The sequence below is a fragment of the Copadichromis virginalis genome, linkage group LG10, assembly GCF_057382275.1.
Source record: "Copadichromis virginalis isolate Kocher_CV1m ecotype Utaka linkage group LG10, C_Virginalis_male_GT1.1, whole genome shotgun sequence".
Taxonomy (NCBI): Eukaryota; Metazoa; Chordata; class Actinopteri; order Cichliformes; family Cichlidae; genus Copadichromis; species Copadichromis virginalis.
The window spans coordinates 10,542,472-10,559,117 of NC_140627.1; the positions used below are offsets into that span (position 1 = coordinate 10,542,472).

The 16,646-nt window shown below is 41.1% G+C and overlaps 1 protein-coding gene across 2 annotated transcripts in view; it reads right to left on the reverse strand.

Annotated features, from left to right (window-relative positions):
• Window positions 1-16,646, reverse strand: part of pcdh1a (protocadherin 1a) — a 113,595-nt gene that overhangs the window by 13,561 nt on the left and 83,388 nt on the right. For both annotated transcript variants that reach the window (XM_085469770.1, XM_085469769.1), the window contains exon 4: window positions 15,950-16,169. In XM_085469770.1, the coding sequence (XP_085325896.1) occupies window positions 15,950-16,169 (220 nt within the window). The remainder of the gene's footprint in view (window positions 1-15,949; window positions 16,170-16,646) is intronic.

A 16,646-nucleotide genomic window follows, 5' to 3' on the forward strand; every position in this document is an offset into this window, starting at 1 on the left:
TCTTTTCATTAAAGTGTCTTCTCTCGCCATCTGTTTTCTCAGGGCCTGTGGCGGCTGTATGTTTGATGGGTACCTCATCTCCAGGCTAGATACTGTTTCAGTAGACAGCTCATCAAGATGAGTGACAAGTGTTGGGGCCTTGCACATGGCATGACCATCCAAGAGGAAGTTACCCAAAGGGAAATTGAAAAAAAAAAAAGGAAAGAAAAAGATATAATTTCTAAAGTTAAAAGAGGTTGCATGAAAACCAACAGTACATGTCTCTGTTCCAGCTCTGTAGTTGGGAACTAGAAAATATCAGTCACGATTAAACAGCAGAGTCAATACACGCTCTAATTAGACCGAAGATCTAACAGGAATCCATGGTGAGACCGAGCTGCGTAGTCATGCAATATTCTGTCAGAATTACTTTGCCTTGAAACAAGGACTATTTAGGGATAGTCCACTATATAATGTAGCTTTAAACAGAGTTTTGAAAGATCCAAAGAATTTAAGAATTGATTAAATAATCAGTGAGGTGCAACATGGATCAAAAACACGGGCAGGGCCCTGGAAATATCCTGATGATTTAGTTCAGTATGGAAGTAAAATGTCAGTGATGTCACCTTAAATGCACAACTGTATTATATTTGGCCATGAGGGTAAGCAAGACTAATTCAGGTCATTTTATTTAGCTCGAGGCATGTATGCTATTGACTGCCTGATATACCATGTTAACATAAAACTGCAAATTAAGAATTGATTCTTCCACCAGAGGAAAAAGCGAGAGAGATTAAAAAAAACGCACGGTTCCTTTTCATTCTGTGTTCAGAGGACAGTTTCAGTTTCACTGGATGCAGGCCTCATTGAGTTTGTATGGTCCCCGAACTGTAGTGAATTCTGCGATATCTGTAAGAAAGCCTTAAAGCGAGAGCGACTCTGTCCCTGTGAGACTCACTGGAAATAAGGAAATGCATGTCAGACCCATACAGTACAATTCCAGTCCCTCAAGTGCCATCCATCATTGAAGGGCAGAACACTAGTTAGAGGGAGGTTCAGCGGCTCTCAGTCCCCATCACAATATGATGGAAAGATGACCCCCGGGCTTACTCTGATGCCGGCCTGAGCTGCCCAACCAACTGAGGTTGAAGTGGAACTGGCCCCTAGCCAGCCTCTCCTCCCCCCCGATGCATAGCACTCTACCTGCTCTATGAATCACATAGACTGGGTAAGACCCAGTGAGAGCAACAGCGCTCTACCACCACTTTCTATTTCTGCCTCCATAACGATCCCTGAAGTTTCAAGTCAAGATCCCCTGGTTCTGCCGGTGGACACTCAGCTGAAAAGAAGCCACGAGCGACGCCAAGCTAATTAAGAAAACTTTCTTTATGTGCGTTTATAAACTTGTAGTTTTAAGCACAAATTTACACACACATCACCACCTCCAAACCTGCTGCTTCAGCACTCTGTTGCCCAGACTCACTGGCACGGCAAGAGCAGGCAGTGTGCTATCCAATTTTTGCCTAAGTATAGGGAGTTATCCACTTTTGTTAGAGTAATACATGAGCACATCTAAAGCTTAGGGATAGTGGCTTAGGCACACTGGCTCACTCATTCATTTTACAAGCTTAGTGCTAAAATTTCAGTGGCAGCATGGTGTAAAAAGCACTATTTATGGAGCCTAATGTGCGCTTATATGCATGTCCTCGCCTTTCAGCACATAATTCTAAACACTTATCTGGGTTTTCAGCCATGTTATATACATGTGGATAAGAGTTGAGTGGCTTGTGTAAATCATATTGAAGAGGGCAATGGACTTGTCCCTATGAAACAGAGACCTTCCACAAATTCTCACATTTATTTGCTTTCCTTTTTTCTTTTTTTTTTTTTTCTTTTTTTTGCAAAACAAGCAATAAAACTGGACAAATATTACAATATTAAGAACTAAAGCCCAGATATATTCCAGGTTCTGATAAAAACATACTATTATAAGGGATGTTACCACAGCCTTTGAGTCAGCTGGTCACAATGATGAAACTGCAGAGAAATCACTTTTATGTGTAAAAGAAGGTAGTCTGAAATCAAATGCAAGGGCTAGATTTATTGGGATAATGGGACTTCTGTTCGGGTTCCATCTATTTCACATGTGGCTGCAATCTCTGGCACACAATAAGTCAGTTCACTCGAAGAGACAATAAGCCAACTCTGTACTTTGCTACAGTTAATGGTCTGAGATGTAATAACATGTCCCTTCTGTCACAAAGCCCCTTTCAAAGGTCTGCAGTCATTTGACAAATAGTCTAATATGTGTGGCCAAAGTTTGGGATGAGAGCACGGGGCTCATTGTTAGTGATCACACAAGCGAGAGCACATTTTCAAATTGGGCAAAGGAAAATCTAGACACATTCAAAACTGTGACGTGTTGACACATCATCAGTGCCATTTTGGATTCAGCTGTATTGTCCCATGAAGTCATTTGTAAAAGCGTTATAGTTTACCATTGTCCATGGTGTCAAAGCCACATTCAGGTTTTTGAGTTTAATTCTGCTCCAGTTAGGCTCTTCCAGTGACCTATTTGCTCTGAAATAAACCTACAAACAATCAGGGGGTAACAAAATAGCAGCAGCTGATGTGAGCATAGTGTAATGCGTGTGCTAGAATGAGCTCAGGATTATAAGCGTATTACTCATGACAACATGCCTCAGGGGACCGCTTGTAAGGACTTTTTTTCTGCAGAAGCCTCCACAAACTTGCCAGTCCCATGACCTGCCCCTTCTCTGGGTGGTGGCAGTTCCAGCAGTGGCTGGCATAGGCCACAGTGCTGTTGTAGCCTGGCATACTCTAGTCCACTCAATAGTACAAACAGGCAGAGACACTGACAATGTATAATGGCATCAGTTGGAAGAAACTCACACCCCTGCATCAGCATGCTTTACTGGCACCTAGGCAGGAGCCCAAGCAGGCACTCATGGACAAATAGGCTCAGTTATTCCATCTTTCAGTTTTTTGTTTTTTTTCCGTACATCTTTATTTGCTAAATAATAATTTCCATAGATAGATAGATAGAGATATATGGGATGCACCGATACCACTTTTTTGGAAACGAGTACGAGTACTTGCATTTCAGTACTCGCCGATACCGATACCGAGTACTTAATAAAAACATGATTTAAATTTGCAGGTAACAGCTTTAGTCCAATAATTTACCAAAAACAAACAAACAAGGGACTAGTTTGGAATTAAGAACATTTATTTAAAATGAAAAGCATGTTGCATGCAACATATTACAGAATAAATAACATCAGAGGCTAGTGCATCGTAGCTGCACACTTTTTTAGTTAGTTCCTCAAAGGGGGCGAGGATGGCAACAGTCGTCTCCATAAGAGCCCATTGGTGAGCGGTGAGATAGTCAGGGAGTTCGTGCACTCGCTTTTGCTCAATGAGGGACTGGAGCAGGGGTGTCAAACTCAAATACACAGTGGGCCAAAATTCAAAACTGGAACAAAGTCGCGGGCTAACGTTAATATTTATTGAAAAAAAAAATCTTCCTCCACATATAAGAATGAATCTTTTCTTATGGACTCAAATAAGTTTTGCTGGAAAACTGAATATGGAACAAGCAAAGCTTAATACTAAACAATATATATATTAGCTGTATAATACCAGTAGACCAGCTCTAATAGTAATTTGGTATGGCTTCGCAGGCCAAATGTAATTAGGCTGCGGGCCAGAGTTTGACACATATGGACTGGAGCATGTAATACGTGCTGTTCCAGCACGTCTGTACGTCCTGCTGCAGTCTCTTTATTGGCTGGTTGAGCTGTCCCTGAATGTCCTCGAGGCGGGAGTAGGCTAAGGCGGAATGTTTAAAATGCCCAACTATTTTCCGTCCCACTGCTACAGCATCAGCTATGCTCCTCTGTGCTAATAAGCGTGGGGGCGGGCACTCAGCGCCTGTGATTAACCCCTTACATGCCGCTCAAACATAGACAGGTCTCAGACCGTGGTATCGGTCCTCGGTATCGGGGGACTTTTAATGAGTACGAGTACTTTAGAAAATGTGGTATCGAGGCCGATACTGGTATCGGTATCGTTGCACCCCTAAAATATACATATATATATATATATATATATATATATATATATATGTATATATATATATATATTTATACATATATATTTATACATATATATATATATATTTTTTTTTTTTTTAGGGGTGCAATGATACACAAAATTCACAGTTCGGTTCGATACTTTGGTGTCACGGTTCGATATTTTTTCGATACAAAAATTATTTTCATGCTTTTTAATTTGTCATTTATTAAAATTCTAAATATATATTTTAACTCAAAAGTACAGTTTTTAAATTTAATGTTGCTGAAACAACAAAGTAATAAAAATAAATAAATCTATCTGATCGAGAAATCACTCATCTTTGGAAAAGAGAGTTTATTACAGAGAAATGGCTCTTTCCAAAATAAAAGCTATACTATACGCTTCTTCTGGGCTATATTCTCAGCAGCATATTAAACATATCAGGTCCCCATAAGGAGAATCATGTGCTAACGGCTGTCTAAATGACTCGGGTAAAGTTTGTAGCATGCGTGCTTGTTGTTTTTGTCTGCTTCCACTTGTCTTTACACTAGGATGATGTCGGAGTAAATGTGCAGTCATATTCGTTGTGTTCCCACTAGTGCTGTCAGCGTTAATCTCGTTGAAATAATAATAATAATAATAATAAATTTTATTTATGAGCGCCTTTCAAGTCACCCAAGGACACTTTATAATAGGATAAAACACTTAGTAAAACAATGGCAGAATAAGAACAATAAAATACAAGCACAAGATAAAATGAACAAACAGTGGATTCACAGTGAATATGCAGATTTGAACAGATGAGTTTTGAGTTGGGATTTAAACTGGGGGAGAGAACCAATATTTCTTATTTCAGGGGGCAGAGAGTTCCACAGCCTGGGAGCAGAGCAGCTGAAAGCTCTGCTTCCCATGGTGGTGAGGCGGAAGGAAGCTACAGTAAGCTGGATAGAAGAAGAAGAACGAAGTGAACGGGCAGAACAAGTGGTGGTTAACAGGTCAGAAAGGTAAGAAGGAGAGAGGTTATGAATGGCCTTGAAGGTGAGCAGAAGAAGTTTGAAAATTATCCAGAATTTCACAGGGAGCCAGTGAAGTTCCTGAAGAACAGGGGTGATGTGCTGGTAGGAGGGGGTTCTGGTGATAATGCGAGCAGCAGAGTTCTGAATCAGTTGAAGCTTATGGAGGGATTTTTGGGGGAGACCATGCAGAAGAGAATTGCAGTAGTCAATACGGGAGGTAACAAGACTATGTACAAGAATGGACGTAGAGTGGGTGGAAAGAGAAGCAATCTGTTAATGTTACGTAGATGGAAGTAGGAAGAACGGGTGAGATTATTGATGTGAGATTTATAGGAAAGTGAACTGTCTAGGATGACACCAAGGCTCTTAACCTGAGGAGAAGGGAAAACTGTGGAGTTATCGATGGTGAGTGAGAAATGGCTTGCCTTCAAAAGGTTGGATTTGGTGCCAATAAGGAGGATCTCAGTTTTATCCTCATTGTGTCACAGTCTGGCGAGGGCAGACTGTAGGTGTTGGCAAAAAGGACCCAAACGCAACTCCATAAACTGAACGTGGCGTAGATTTTAACAGAAAATAAGCCGTTTATTGAGGCCAGCAAAAGGGGAGTACAAACAGCAGGACACAGGTGAACACTAAACCATAGCCTAAACTGGGTGAACTAAAGCTAAACATGAAAAACCTTAAACGGGGTGAACTGACATAGAATGCTGAAGTGAGGGTATGGATGAGCAGACGACCTGACAAATGACATGCAAAAACAGAGGACTTAAATACACACATGAGGTGATCAGGGGAAGTGGAGACACATGAGGAAACAGCTGACTAACATGAACCTAATGACAGGAGCAGTGAAGCTAAATACAAAGAACCAAGAACACACGACTCCTTCCAAAATAAAACAGGAAACATAATGAAACGCAGACATGACAACCAGAACTTGACAACGTAAGACACAGACATGAAACACATGAAGAGCAGGGGAGACTTAACATGGGTTGGAAACACGAGGGGGAATTAATAAGAACTAAAATCACCTAGGCATGGTAACAAATGAACTTAGAAAACCTGAAGGGCTTAACATAAACTATAAACATCAAAATGAACTAAAACTCAAAACACTGGGTCATAAGACCCAGGACCGTGACACATTGAGCTTTAGAAAATTAGAGGTAAACCAGGATTTTAACTCGGATAGACATTCTGTAAGGGAAGAAGGTGGGAGGGAGGAATCAGGTTAGCAAGAGAGATATAACTGGGTGTCATCAGCAAAACAGTGAAACTGAAGATCAAATTTGCGGAAGATGGTACCTAGAGGGAGGATGTATATTATAAAGAGAAGAGGGCCTAAAACTGAGCCTTGGGGTACACCAGAGGTGACGGGGAATAGACGAGAGCGGAATGATCTTAGTTGAATAAACTGGGAGCGGTCGAGGAGATATGATTGAAACCAGACGAGGGGTGTGTCAGAGATGCCGAGAGAGGAAAGTCTGCTTAGAAGGACAGAGTGAGAAATGGTGTCAAAGGCTGAGCTCAGATCTAAAAGGACGAGAATGGTGAGAAGACCAGAGTCAGCTCCGATTAGAAGATCGCTAGTGACTTTAAGTAGAGCAGTTTCGGTACTGTGACATGAGCGAAAACCAGATTGAAATCTCTCATAGATGTTATTATTAACCAGGTGTAAATGAAGTTGAGCTGCAACCACTTTTTCGAGTATCTTAGAAATGAAGGGTAGATTGGAAATCGGACGAAGGTTGTTAAAGTTGTTAGGATCTAAGGAAGGTTTTTTCAGTATAGGAGTGACTAGAGCAGTCTTCAATAAGGAGGGAACGATACCGGTGGTGAGAGAAGAGTGAAAGATAGCAGAAATGAGTGGGAGTAAAGGCTTTGATTTACATATTAACTAGGAAATATCAGATAAATCAAGAAGATGAAAAGTGGAAAACGGCTCAAAAAGGAGAAGAGGTTCTGGAGAGGGCGTAGACACAACATTTGATCTGAGTTGCTGGTGGATGTTATTGATTTTCGTAGTTCAGAACAGCATCAAGGAGTTGCATGTTTCAGAGGAATAGAAGTTCGGTGGTAAAGCGTTGGGGGGTTGAATTAGCTTGTTGAAAACTGAAAACAGAGTCCTTGCATTACCCTCATAAGAACTGATAATACCAGATTAGAAGCTTTGTTTGGCCTTGTTAATGGAGTCTTTATACTGAAGTACGTGGTATTTATAGATTTCTGAATCAACAGTTAAACCAGATTTCTTATATTTATGCTCTAGCTGCCAAGCTTTGGCCTTCAGAGCTCGGAGGTCAGAGGTAAACCAGGGAGCAGAGCGAGCGAAGGAAACAGAGTTGGTTTTTACAGGAGCCAGAGAATCAAGGACAGTGCGTAGACAATTATTATAATATAACAACAAATCATCAGGAGTAGAATAGAAGTCCAGAATCTGAACATTGTCCAAACTGGTAGTGAGAATGTCCATATCAATGTTCTTGATGTTGCGGAACGAGATGAGACGGGTTGGCTTGGTAGAAGAGCAGCAGAGAGTGAGGTTAAATGAAAGGAGGAAGTGGTCAGTTATGGGGATTTCAGTAGCAGAAAGATTCGAGGGAGTAAGACCAGAACAGCAGACCAAGTCCAGGGTGTGTCCTTTAGAGTGAGTGGGAAAGTCGATAAATTGTTTAAATTCAGAGCCTTCGAGACAGGAGGAAAAGTCTCTGGTGAGCAGAAGGTCATTATTGTCCATGTGAATGTTGAAATCTCCCACCAAGATCACATTTGGGGATAGAGATGAAAGATGGGTTAGTAGATTAGCAAAGTCACTGAGGAAGACAGGGTTAGGTTTGGGGGGGCGGTATACAGTAGCTATGATAGTGGGAATGGGTCCAGTCAGCTCACATGCAAGGACCTCTAGAGAACTAAAGGTATCAACATTAACTGGCAGGACTTTCAAGTGCTGGCGAAAAAGGATCGCGAGACCACCCCCACGACCTGAGCAGCGGGGTTTAGAAAAGTAAACAAACCCCAGAGGAGCAGATTCGTTTAGCTGAGAAAAGTCATCAGGTTGTTGCCAGGTTTCAGTTAAGCAGAAAAAGTCAAACTTACGGTCAGATAGGAGGTCTTGGATGAGAGGTCCCTTACTTGTCAATGAATGAATGTTTAGAAGACCGAAGTTGAGTGGAGTATCTTCTTTTTTGCTAATCGCGGTGGGCGCCCTAGGCAGGTGGGCTAGAGATCGATGGTTGACAGCCCGATCAGGGTTCCTGCGAGGGCGGCGAGTAGCAGACCAGAACGATTTAGTTCCATTGGAGTTATGGAAAATCCTGCGGGACCTGCGATGGATGTATCTCCGGCGAGGCTGGAAAGTGATGCCCGGGTGGTAGTGGAGCTCCGCCGGCGACGGGAGCGATAGCTGCCCGCGAAGGCGCAGGATATAGCGGAACAGTCCAGCTGTAGGATGGTAGACGAGCGTCAGGAGAATCCAAAATAGTGCCGACCAGCTCAGGAACATCTTGGTCCGCATCTTCGATTGTGTGGAGGAAAAGGAGTCGAGCCGGCCGGAGCAACGAACAGGTAGGCTAAAATAGCTCAAACAGTTAAGCTAGTGCTGCTCACTGAGAAGAAGACGTGAGAACACATTCAGCTGAAATAACAGAAGTTGAGGACAAGCGTTGCAATTCAATCCCTGGCAGAGATCGATCTGGTCCTGAGTGTGAATGTCCCTGTTCATTCAAATCTGAATCCAAATAATCCAATTAATCCAAATAAATCCAAATAATCGAAAAATGAACCGGTGAGTAGCGGCAGCCAGACGCGCCAGCGTTCACTCAAGCCGAGAAATGACGTTAACGCCACAACACGGCAAATCTCCGTTAACGAGTTACCGCGGATCACCCCGTGCGTGGGACTGGACGGCCAACACGTTAACGAGCTAACTGCGCTAACCACTAGTTCCCACCAATGTAATTGAGCATTGCGTGGCACATCTGACATACTGTTTTACTTTTGTCCATGATGCGCTTACCTTCAGGATCATGCTTCACATGAAAACCAAAATAGTTCCAAACGCCAGATCTGAATTAGGGTGGGGGAGGTTCAATTTGCCATGTTGCAAGGAGAGCTTAACTTCTGTCTCGCTAGCTTGCCCTGTGCTCAGTGAATCTGCGTTCGACTACTCCACCTAGGCTGCACTGTCGAGCGCTGATCCACTGAGCGCTCAACACAGACAGCATCGTCAGAAGGAAAGTTGATAAAATAAATTAAAAATTTTGTATTGTTTGATACATATGCGTACCGAACCGAAAGTACTGTATCGAACGGTTCAATATCGACCCCTAACATTTATATGTGTGTGTGTGTGTGTGTGTGTGTGTGTGTGTTTCAATGTCCTGAGTGAAGACTAGCAAAAACAGTAGTGCTGCCTGTGTGATACTGATATGGCAAGCAGAGGAAAGCAAAGGAAAGCCCCATGACAACAGTTCAAACGGAACAAATATATGACGCTTCATGCATTATCTGTGAGATCTAAGACAGGGAAAATCAGACAGCATTTCTAAAGAACCTTATTATCATGCAAATGCCATTTTTCCCATTTTATCTCAACCTTCTCAATAGCCCATATGGCAGTGAGTCCGCACAGAGGAAGACACGGGGAGACCTCATGCTGGGCAAGCGGCCACATCAAAATTCCTCCATCTGTGGTCAATTGGGTTTGTGTGTGTGTGTGTGTGGGGGGGGGGGGTGCGCATGTAAGTACCTGTCTGCAATCTACCTATGTCGGTGCTAGCCCTCATATCACAGCCAAGATCCCCATCCACTGATCCCTGGAAGAGTGATTATTGTCTAGGCTGGAGTGAACAAGGTGGGACTGATGGTCAAACCAGTGTCCCAAAAAGAGAGGAGGGCTTATCGTAGGTCCTGGGACTTATTACTCAGAGGTCTGGGATAGGTGAGCCTTTTTTATAGGTTGTATTATGTGACTCCAGCTGAAACACAATATATTTGTTTTGCTTAAGCTAATGTTGGCAAAAATGAACAAAAACTCCAGTCATTCATGTTTTTTCTCCTTATAGTATAAGTGATTGAAAGCAACTGAAGAAAAAACACTTTAAATTAAATCAAGTGAACTCAGGATTAAAGATGATTAAAGATGCCTGATGCTATCTCGTATAACTGAGAGTTTTTTGATACTGATGTCTGTTTATTTATCAAATCCCCAAAACGATGCATTTTCTTTTTGAGCCAATCAGTAATAAATACTGTAAATCACTCTGACATTACCACTAATCAAAATCTAATCAGTAATGTCAGATATAGAGTGGATGGACAGATGGGACAAACAGAGACCAGTCGTCAGTCTATCTGTGATTTCACTGTGGATGACAAATCATGCATCTTGACAGCAACCAGACATACAAGATAAGCAGTTTTCATGCTGTCTGAAGCAATCAATTTAAATGGAATTACAGAGCTCAGTGATTATGATGAGAGTCTATTAAAGTAAAATAGCACTGTAATCAAAATGATTTAGAGATTTAGAGCACGATGCAACACCCGCCACTGCAAACAAATACATCCATGTACTGTATTCAGGTGCACATGCGCACCCACCCATGCCCCCCACATGAGCACATGCATCCAATGGACATTGGATGCATGTGCTCATTTCTGATTAGATTAACAGTTGAGCAATGTGCATGCTACACTGTGAACGTAAGAGTGGAAAATGCACATGGGTAAACTGAAATGGAGTGCACTCTAACACAGCCGGGAGACAAGAATAAGAAAAAGTGGGAGGAGGGAGCAGCTGCTAAGGCATGGGGGGGGAGGAACTCCAGAAATTAATTTCTGCAGATCAGACAGCATAGATGTCATATAGCGGAATTTTTTATTACTCTACTTTGAATGAACTCTTAATACCAAAGCCAAGAATCATAACGGAATATGTTTATGCCCACTTGAGCGAAGCTGTTACAGACTACATACACACTTTCCTTTGAGCTACTCAGCCCAGTAAACCAAGGTCATATTACTTTAGTCTGCAAGAATCTTAGCAGACAGGGAAATTTTTTTTCTTTTGTTCATTTTAACTTTCAAAAGGCTTTTGATTGTATTTACACAGACACCTCTTTTAGATTTTTTTTTCTTCTTAAGTATTACATGGCTATGCAGCTGTTATGTTCCCCATGTACAAACTGATTACTCAGTACTCCCATTTAGTGCTGGGCGATATGGAAAGAATATTTATCATGATATGAATTATGGGATCTGCTTTGGTCCTTTTCATATTATCTTCCTTTTATTTTCGATGTTACTTGTTAAGCACCTTGGCATACCCTTGCTTTTAAGTGTGCTTTATAAATAAAGTTTTATTATTATTATTATAATTATTTATATCACGATAACGATATATATCACGATATACCACCTGACCTGCGGTCATCTGGAAAGTACGCGGTCTGTAAACAGCGAGCGGGGAGGGTCCAGTCTTTGTTAATGAAATGGATGGTTACGCTCATGTAGGGCTGCATATCTCTGCTTGTCCATAGGTCAATCATCAAGGCATAATGCACGACACTGCAAACATCCTTCTCTACTTTGGCCCAGCACTAGATTAATAGATTCTTGAGTGTTCTTTTTTGTGGACCTTCTATAGGTGATAGATTTGTTGTGTTGCCATTGAGTGCAGGAATAGTTTTATAGCATAGCTTGCAAATGGGCGTCTTCTGCTCCATGTTGGTGCTGTTGAACCCAAAATGTAACCAAATCATAGACGTACCCCCTCTTTTCGGTAAAAGTGCTTTTTCTTGGGCTGCCTGTGTAGCTGTCTCTGCCTGTTGCATGTCCGGGCATGAAAATGCAAACTGTCGCACATCCATGGTTTTGAGTTACCGTAAAGCATGTCGCAAATCCGGGTGCACATAAAGCAGCATCATGTCACAAAACCACAAGATGGAGTTTCTTTCCGAAAAATATCATTTTTCATAATTTATTTTCTCTTGCTAAAGTTAAGAGTATGTATAGTGAGAATACAACACTAATATATTTGCCACAAGCTATTTAATGATATTTTTTATGTAATCATTTATAAAATTAGGTTCGAAACAATAGAAGACAAATGGCACGATAGACACTTTTCTATCGCCCACACGATATATATCTTCATATCACCCAGCACTACTCCCATTGCTGTTAACCAGATTAGGCTCTTGAAAGTAAGAAACTGTAAGTACACATTTGACAATTTAATTCTTGCCATTTTGCCATATGCAGATGATATTGTGCTTCTGTCAGAGGGAATGTGTTAAAATTCTGTTTAAGATGATGGAAATTGTCAGTCAAAGGTAAATGATTTATTTTAGGGAACAAATTTGGGACTGCAGCATGGGAATATACATAGAAACTAGCAGGATTGGTTTAGAGATCATTAGTTGGGTGCCAACACAATAGAAGGGTGTGAAAAAAATGATTACAAGCCCAACATAAATGATTTTTATATAAGCACTCTTTTGTGCTTGTCATTTGTAAAACTCTGTCCATACTCTCTGTCTAATAGTTCTTGTGTAGGTGGTAGAAGAGGTTCGTGGTGTTTGAGCCTGTTGTCATGACTGGCAGAATACAGTTTTCTGGTTTGTATCAGATTTTCACAGTCAAACCACATCCATGCTACAGAGGTAGAACTTCATTTAGGAACGAGCTCCTCGATTTGCCTTGTCTTGTCCGTTTCCTGTTCCGTCTCACCCTCACCAACCATGCTGTTATTCGCGTGTCCATCTGCATCCATGAGGTACCGTGTAAAATTGACATGGCATTTAAATGCTGAAATATATTGTTGTAAACAGTCGTGAGTGCATAATTTGGTCATCCAGTGTATATAGTCCTAACTGTATAAGTTTTGAAGCACATACAATTCAGTCAACAGCTTGATCGCCATATGTTTACTCATAGATGAATGAAAAGACAAATACAAACTTTGGAGGAGATGGGCATTCAAAAATTCAATGTACCTCACCTAAGATTCTTCCAGGAGTTTGCCTAAAAAGTGTCTGAGAGCATGAAGAATTTGCACATCTGCATAAGCACTAGCAGTGATGACCAGGGAAGCCTAGCTGAATGACAGGGCACCTGACAACATGGTGTTGGGTAGCCCTAGGACATCTACAGTAAACTGAGACCTCCAGCACAAGAGCACAGCAGTATTGGGGTCTGTGGTCCCACCAGGGAACAGTAGTGCAAATCAGCAGTAATATTAGAGATGATCTAAAATGCTATCCTTTTTGATAAAGCACAGCTGTACACCACCACAATGTCTTTCTACTCTTCCATTCAAGCTGCAGGCACCTACATTATTATTATTTTATTTCAGCACCATATTAAATTATGTTTTAGTGATAAGGGAATTAAAAAATCAGCCTAAAAGCAACAAGTCTTGGTTAACTCGCAAGCATTTAATCAATCAATCAATCAATAAAAAAGTACCACTAATTATAGATAAACCGAAAAGCTAATATACTTACCTCATAAATTATTTACAGCTTTAATAGCAGTGTTAAAATTAATAGCGACAAGCATAATAGTAATTTTTCTATGTGTAATTTTATTAGTAATAAAAGTGATTCTGTATTTCCAGTTTATTATAGGAATGAAAAACCTGACTACAATCAGAATTTCACTGAATTCCCAAACTGAAATGGACTACTGAACTACAAAGTTTGTAAAAATGTAGATTCGCCAGTGTCAGAGTTCAACTTGTATAACAAAACACACATCCATGTCGATATTTTCCAAGCCCGGTGATGCAAAGGCTGACAGTCTGGGGTTCATATATTGCGTTTTATCCAACTTAAATGGAGTGACACATCGTCCTCACCTCCCCATTTTTTGCCTGTCAGTCATCTTTACTGCAATGAATAAAGCTCTGTACCAGTACAGCCTGTCACTCAAAATGCTTAAAAAAGACTTCATGTCACTATTCAGGTGAAGCTTGGGAGGAATTCCTCTGTCTCATTTGATTTTTCTGTCTAATCTTTCATTTTATGTAGGCTCCCTGTTATCTCCCTGGAGTGGAAATCACATTTTAATTAGGTCTTTCCTTGGTTAGCAGTTCATCTTCGCATCTCCCTGTCCTATGTGTTCATCCTGTGGGCTTTGCATCCTTGTCAGAGATTCCCTACACCCTGTCACAATCTAACGTTGTCCCCATCCTGTGCCACCTTTCCATTCTTTAACTGCTCTGTCTTCACTTGCCATCTTGCTCCCTTGCTGCTGAGAACAAAGGCAACATCACAAAAACATGTGTTTTCCAGATGGCAAAAATGCAACAAAGCCACAACAATCTAAAAAAGAAATCATACATATCCCATAACATAATTATGTGGGCAAGATAGAAATGTGTTAGTTGACTGCTGGCTCCTGATCCCGCAAGAGCGAGACTGTATATGGGCTGACTTAATCTGATGTTTAGTAAACTTAGACCTGTGTAGAGGCAGAAGGAAGTGCAACATTTGGGAGACTTGTCCTTTTTTGCACAACCACTACTCCAGTCTTGAATTCCAATGTCACTAATTGACACCAACATTTGCAGCAGAGATGAATAAACTAACTAATGTGACCCAGCACAAGAAGAGGCAATGCATCACAATGCAAGACGCTTTACTAAAAATGGAACTTTATCATCTGCTGCTTTCAGGTGACAGTGACACATTTTAGCCTTTGATCCTGCAATGTTTTGTAACTTGGGAATGCTTGAGACTGAAATAGTCTTCCTTTTTTTCCCCCCTCTCATCACTTAATCTTTTTCCAACCGTGATGTATACTTGCACTGACAAAAGATGCATCTGGGTCTGTTTCACCCACAGTGTGACACCTTAACTGTCAGTGTTGATCAGCAATTCATCAAGTCCTCAATGATGCATTTGTCTTTTATGGGGCAGTCAAAGGTCTACCTTTAAAATCTATATGCTAACAGAGCTGAGCCCTCACTGCTTTTGAGATAAGACCACATTAATGAAGAAAGTTAACATTCTAGAAATGCAAGCAGGAGGGCGAGGTGTTGTAGGTCAGAAGTGAAATATCAGAATTTACAAGTGTAAGACCGGGCAGCACTGCAACACAAAATGCTACAATAATTGGAAATGCACCATATGTATCACTTATCATAGACATGTAATGGATTGTGTTTGGCAGCGTAAGGCAGCAAAATTGTTATTTTGATGCACTGCTCACAGATTTGCAGCTATGGCCTTAGCTATAAGTCTTTTTGTTTGTTTGTTTGTTTGTTTGTTTGTTTTGGGGGGTGTTCTTTGCAATATAAACCTAATAGTGAGGCCGTCAGTGTTCTGCTGGTGGATTGATTATTAAACCAAGAAATTATGGCACCTGCACGCCTTAGCTGCTGTGTAACTCGTGTCCGACTAGGAGCAAGGAACTGCTATGAGTAAACATAGTGTAGTCTGCACAGATGTCAAGGTTCAGATTTATTTAGAGGGCAAATGCTTCATTAGTTGGGCTTTTTAATTAGCACACTTGTGAGAGAGGGTCATTAAGGATGTCTGACAGAGGACCTGCTGATGAGGGGGATGGAGACACTGCTTACTCCAGCCTTGGTACACTCCCCACACACACATACACACGCACCCACGCAGCACAGATCTGCTCAAAAACCAATAACATTTCCACACAGTCATCAACAACCACAGCAAGTCAACGTCAAGCGTGCCACAACATTTTTGGGCTGAAATGGCCAGGGAGCACAAACAAACCTTCTACATAATGCATGTCTCAACCAAAGCCCGTTAGAGCCATCAACATTCAAATGCATATTCATAAAGAATATGCCAGAATAAAGAGGCTTGTCAGTGTACCATTTTCTGGGTGTTCAGTCTCTCCAATACTGCCATCTGGAGTGGTTCTCTCATAGTGGTCCTCAGGCAGGGTCAGGGGTCCAATGCGAGGACCAGACGATGACTTGCTGCTTGGAGTCTCAGATTCCTCCAGGCCGCTGTCATAGTAGCTGTGCTGAGAGGCATCCTGCAGGTCCTGCACAGGGTTGGTGGTGGAAAAGGTCACTCGCCGATGGGGAAGCTAAAACACAGAGAGAAAACAAATGAATTTGTTCAGTATAAAGACACTTTTTTTTTTACCCCCTATAACCCGTTTTTTTCTTTTTGTTTCCTTTTTGGTCTGCACAGTTACATTCACAGCTCAAAACACATCCATTTAGAATTATTCTGTAGATTGTGCTGGCCATATAAAGTTCACTAATAAAAAGTCAGAAAATAGTATTAAATATTAAAGACCTTTAAATATTAAATCGTTTTTTGGTCTATTATTATTCTGAAGATTGAATAGGTCAGAATTATATGAAAGGAGTGAAGATGGACTTCAATAACAAGGAACAGAAATGAATTAACTACCACAACATTCCAATATATTCTACAGTAGATTAATAGAGGCATCAAAGTGTGAATGGGGGGCATGCATTTAAATATTCTGACTGTTTATGGAAAGTGATTGAAATTAGTTTGCAACAAATAAGTGCCAATTCTCTTTCGTTTTTGC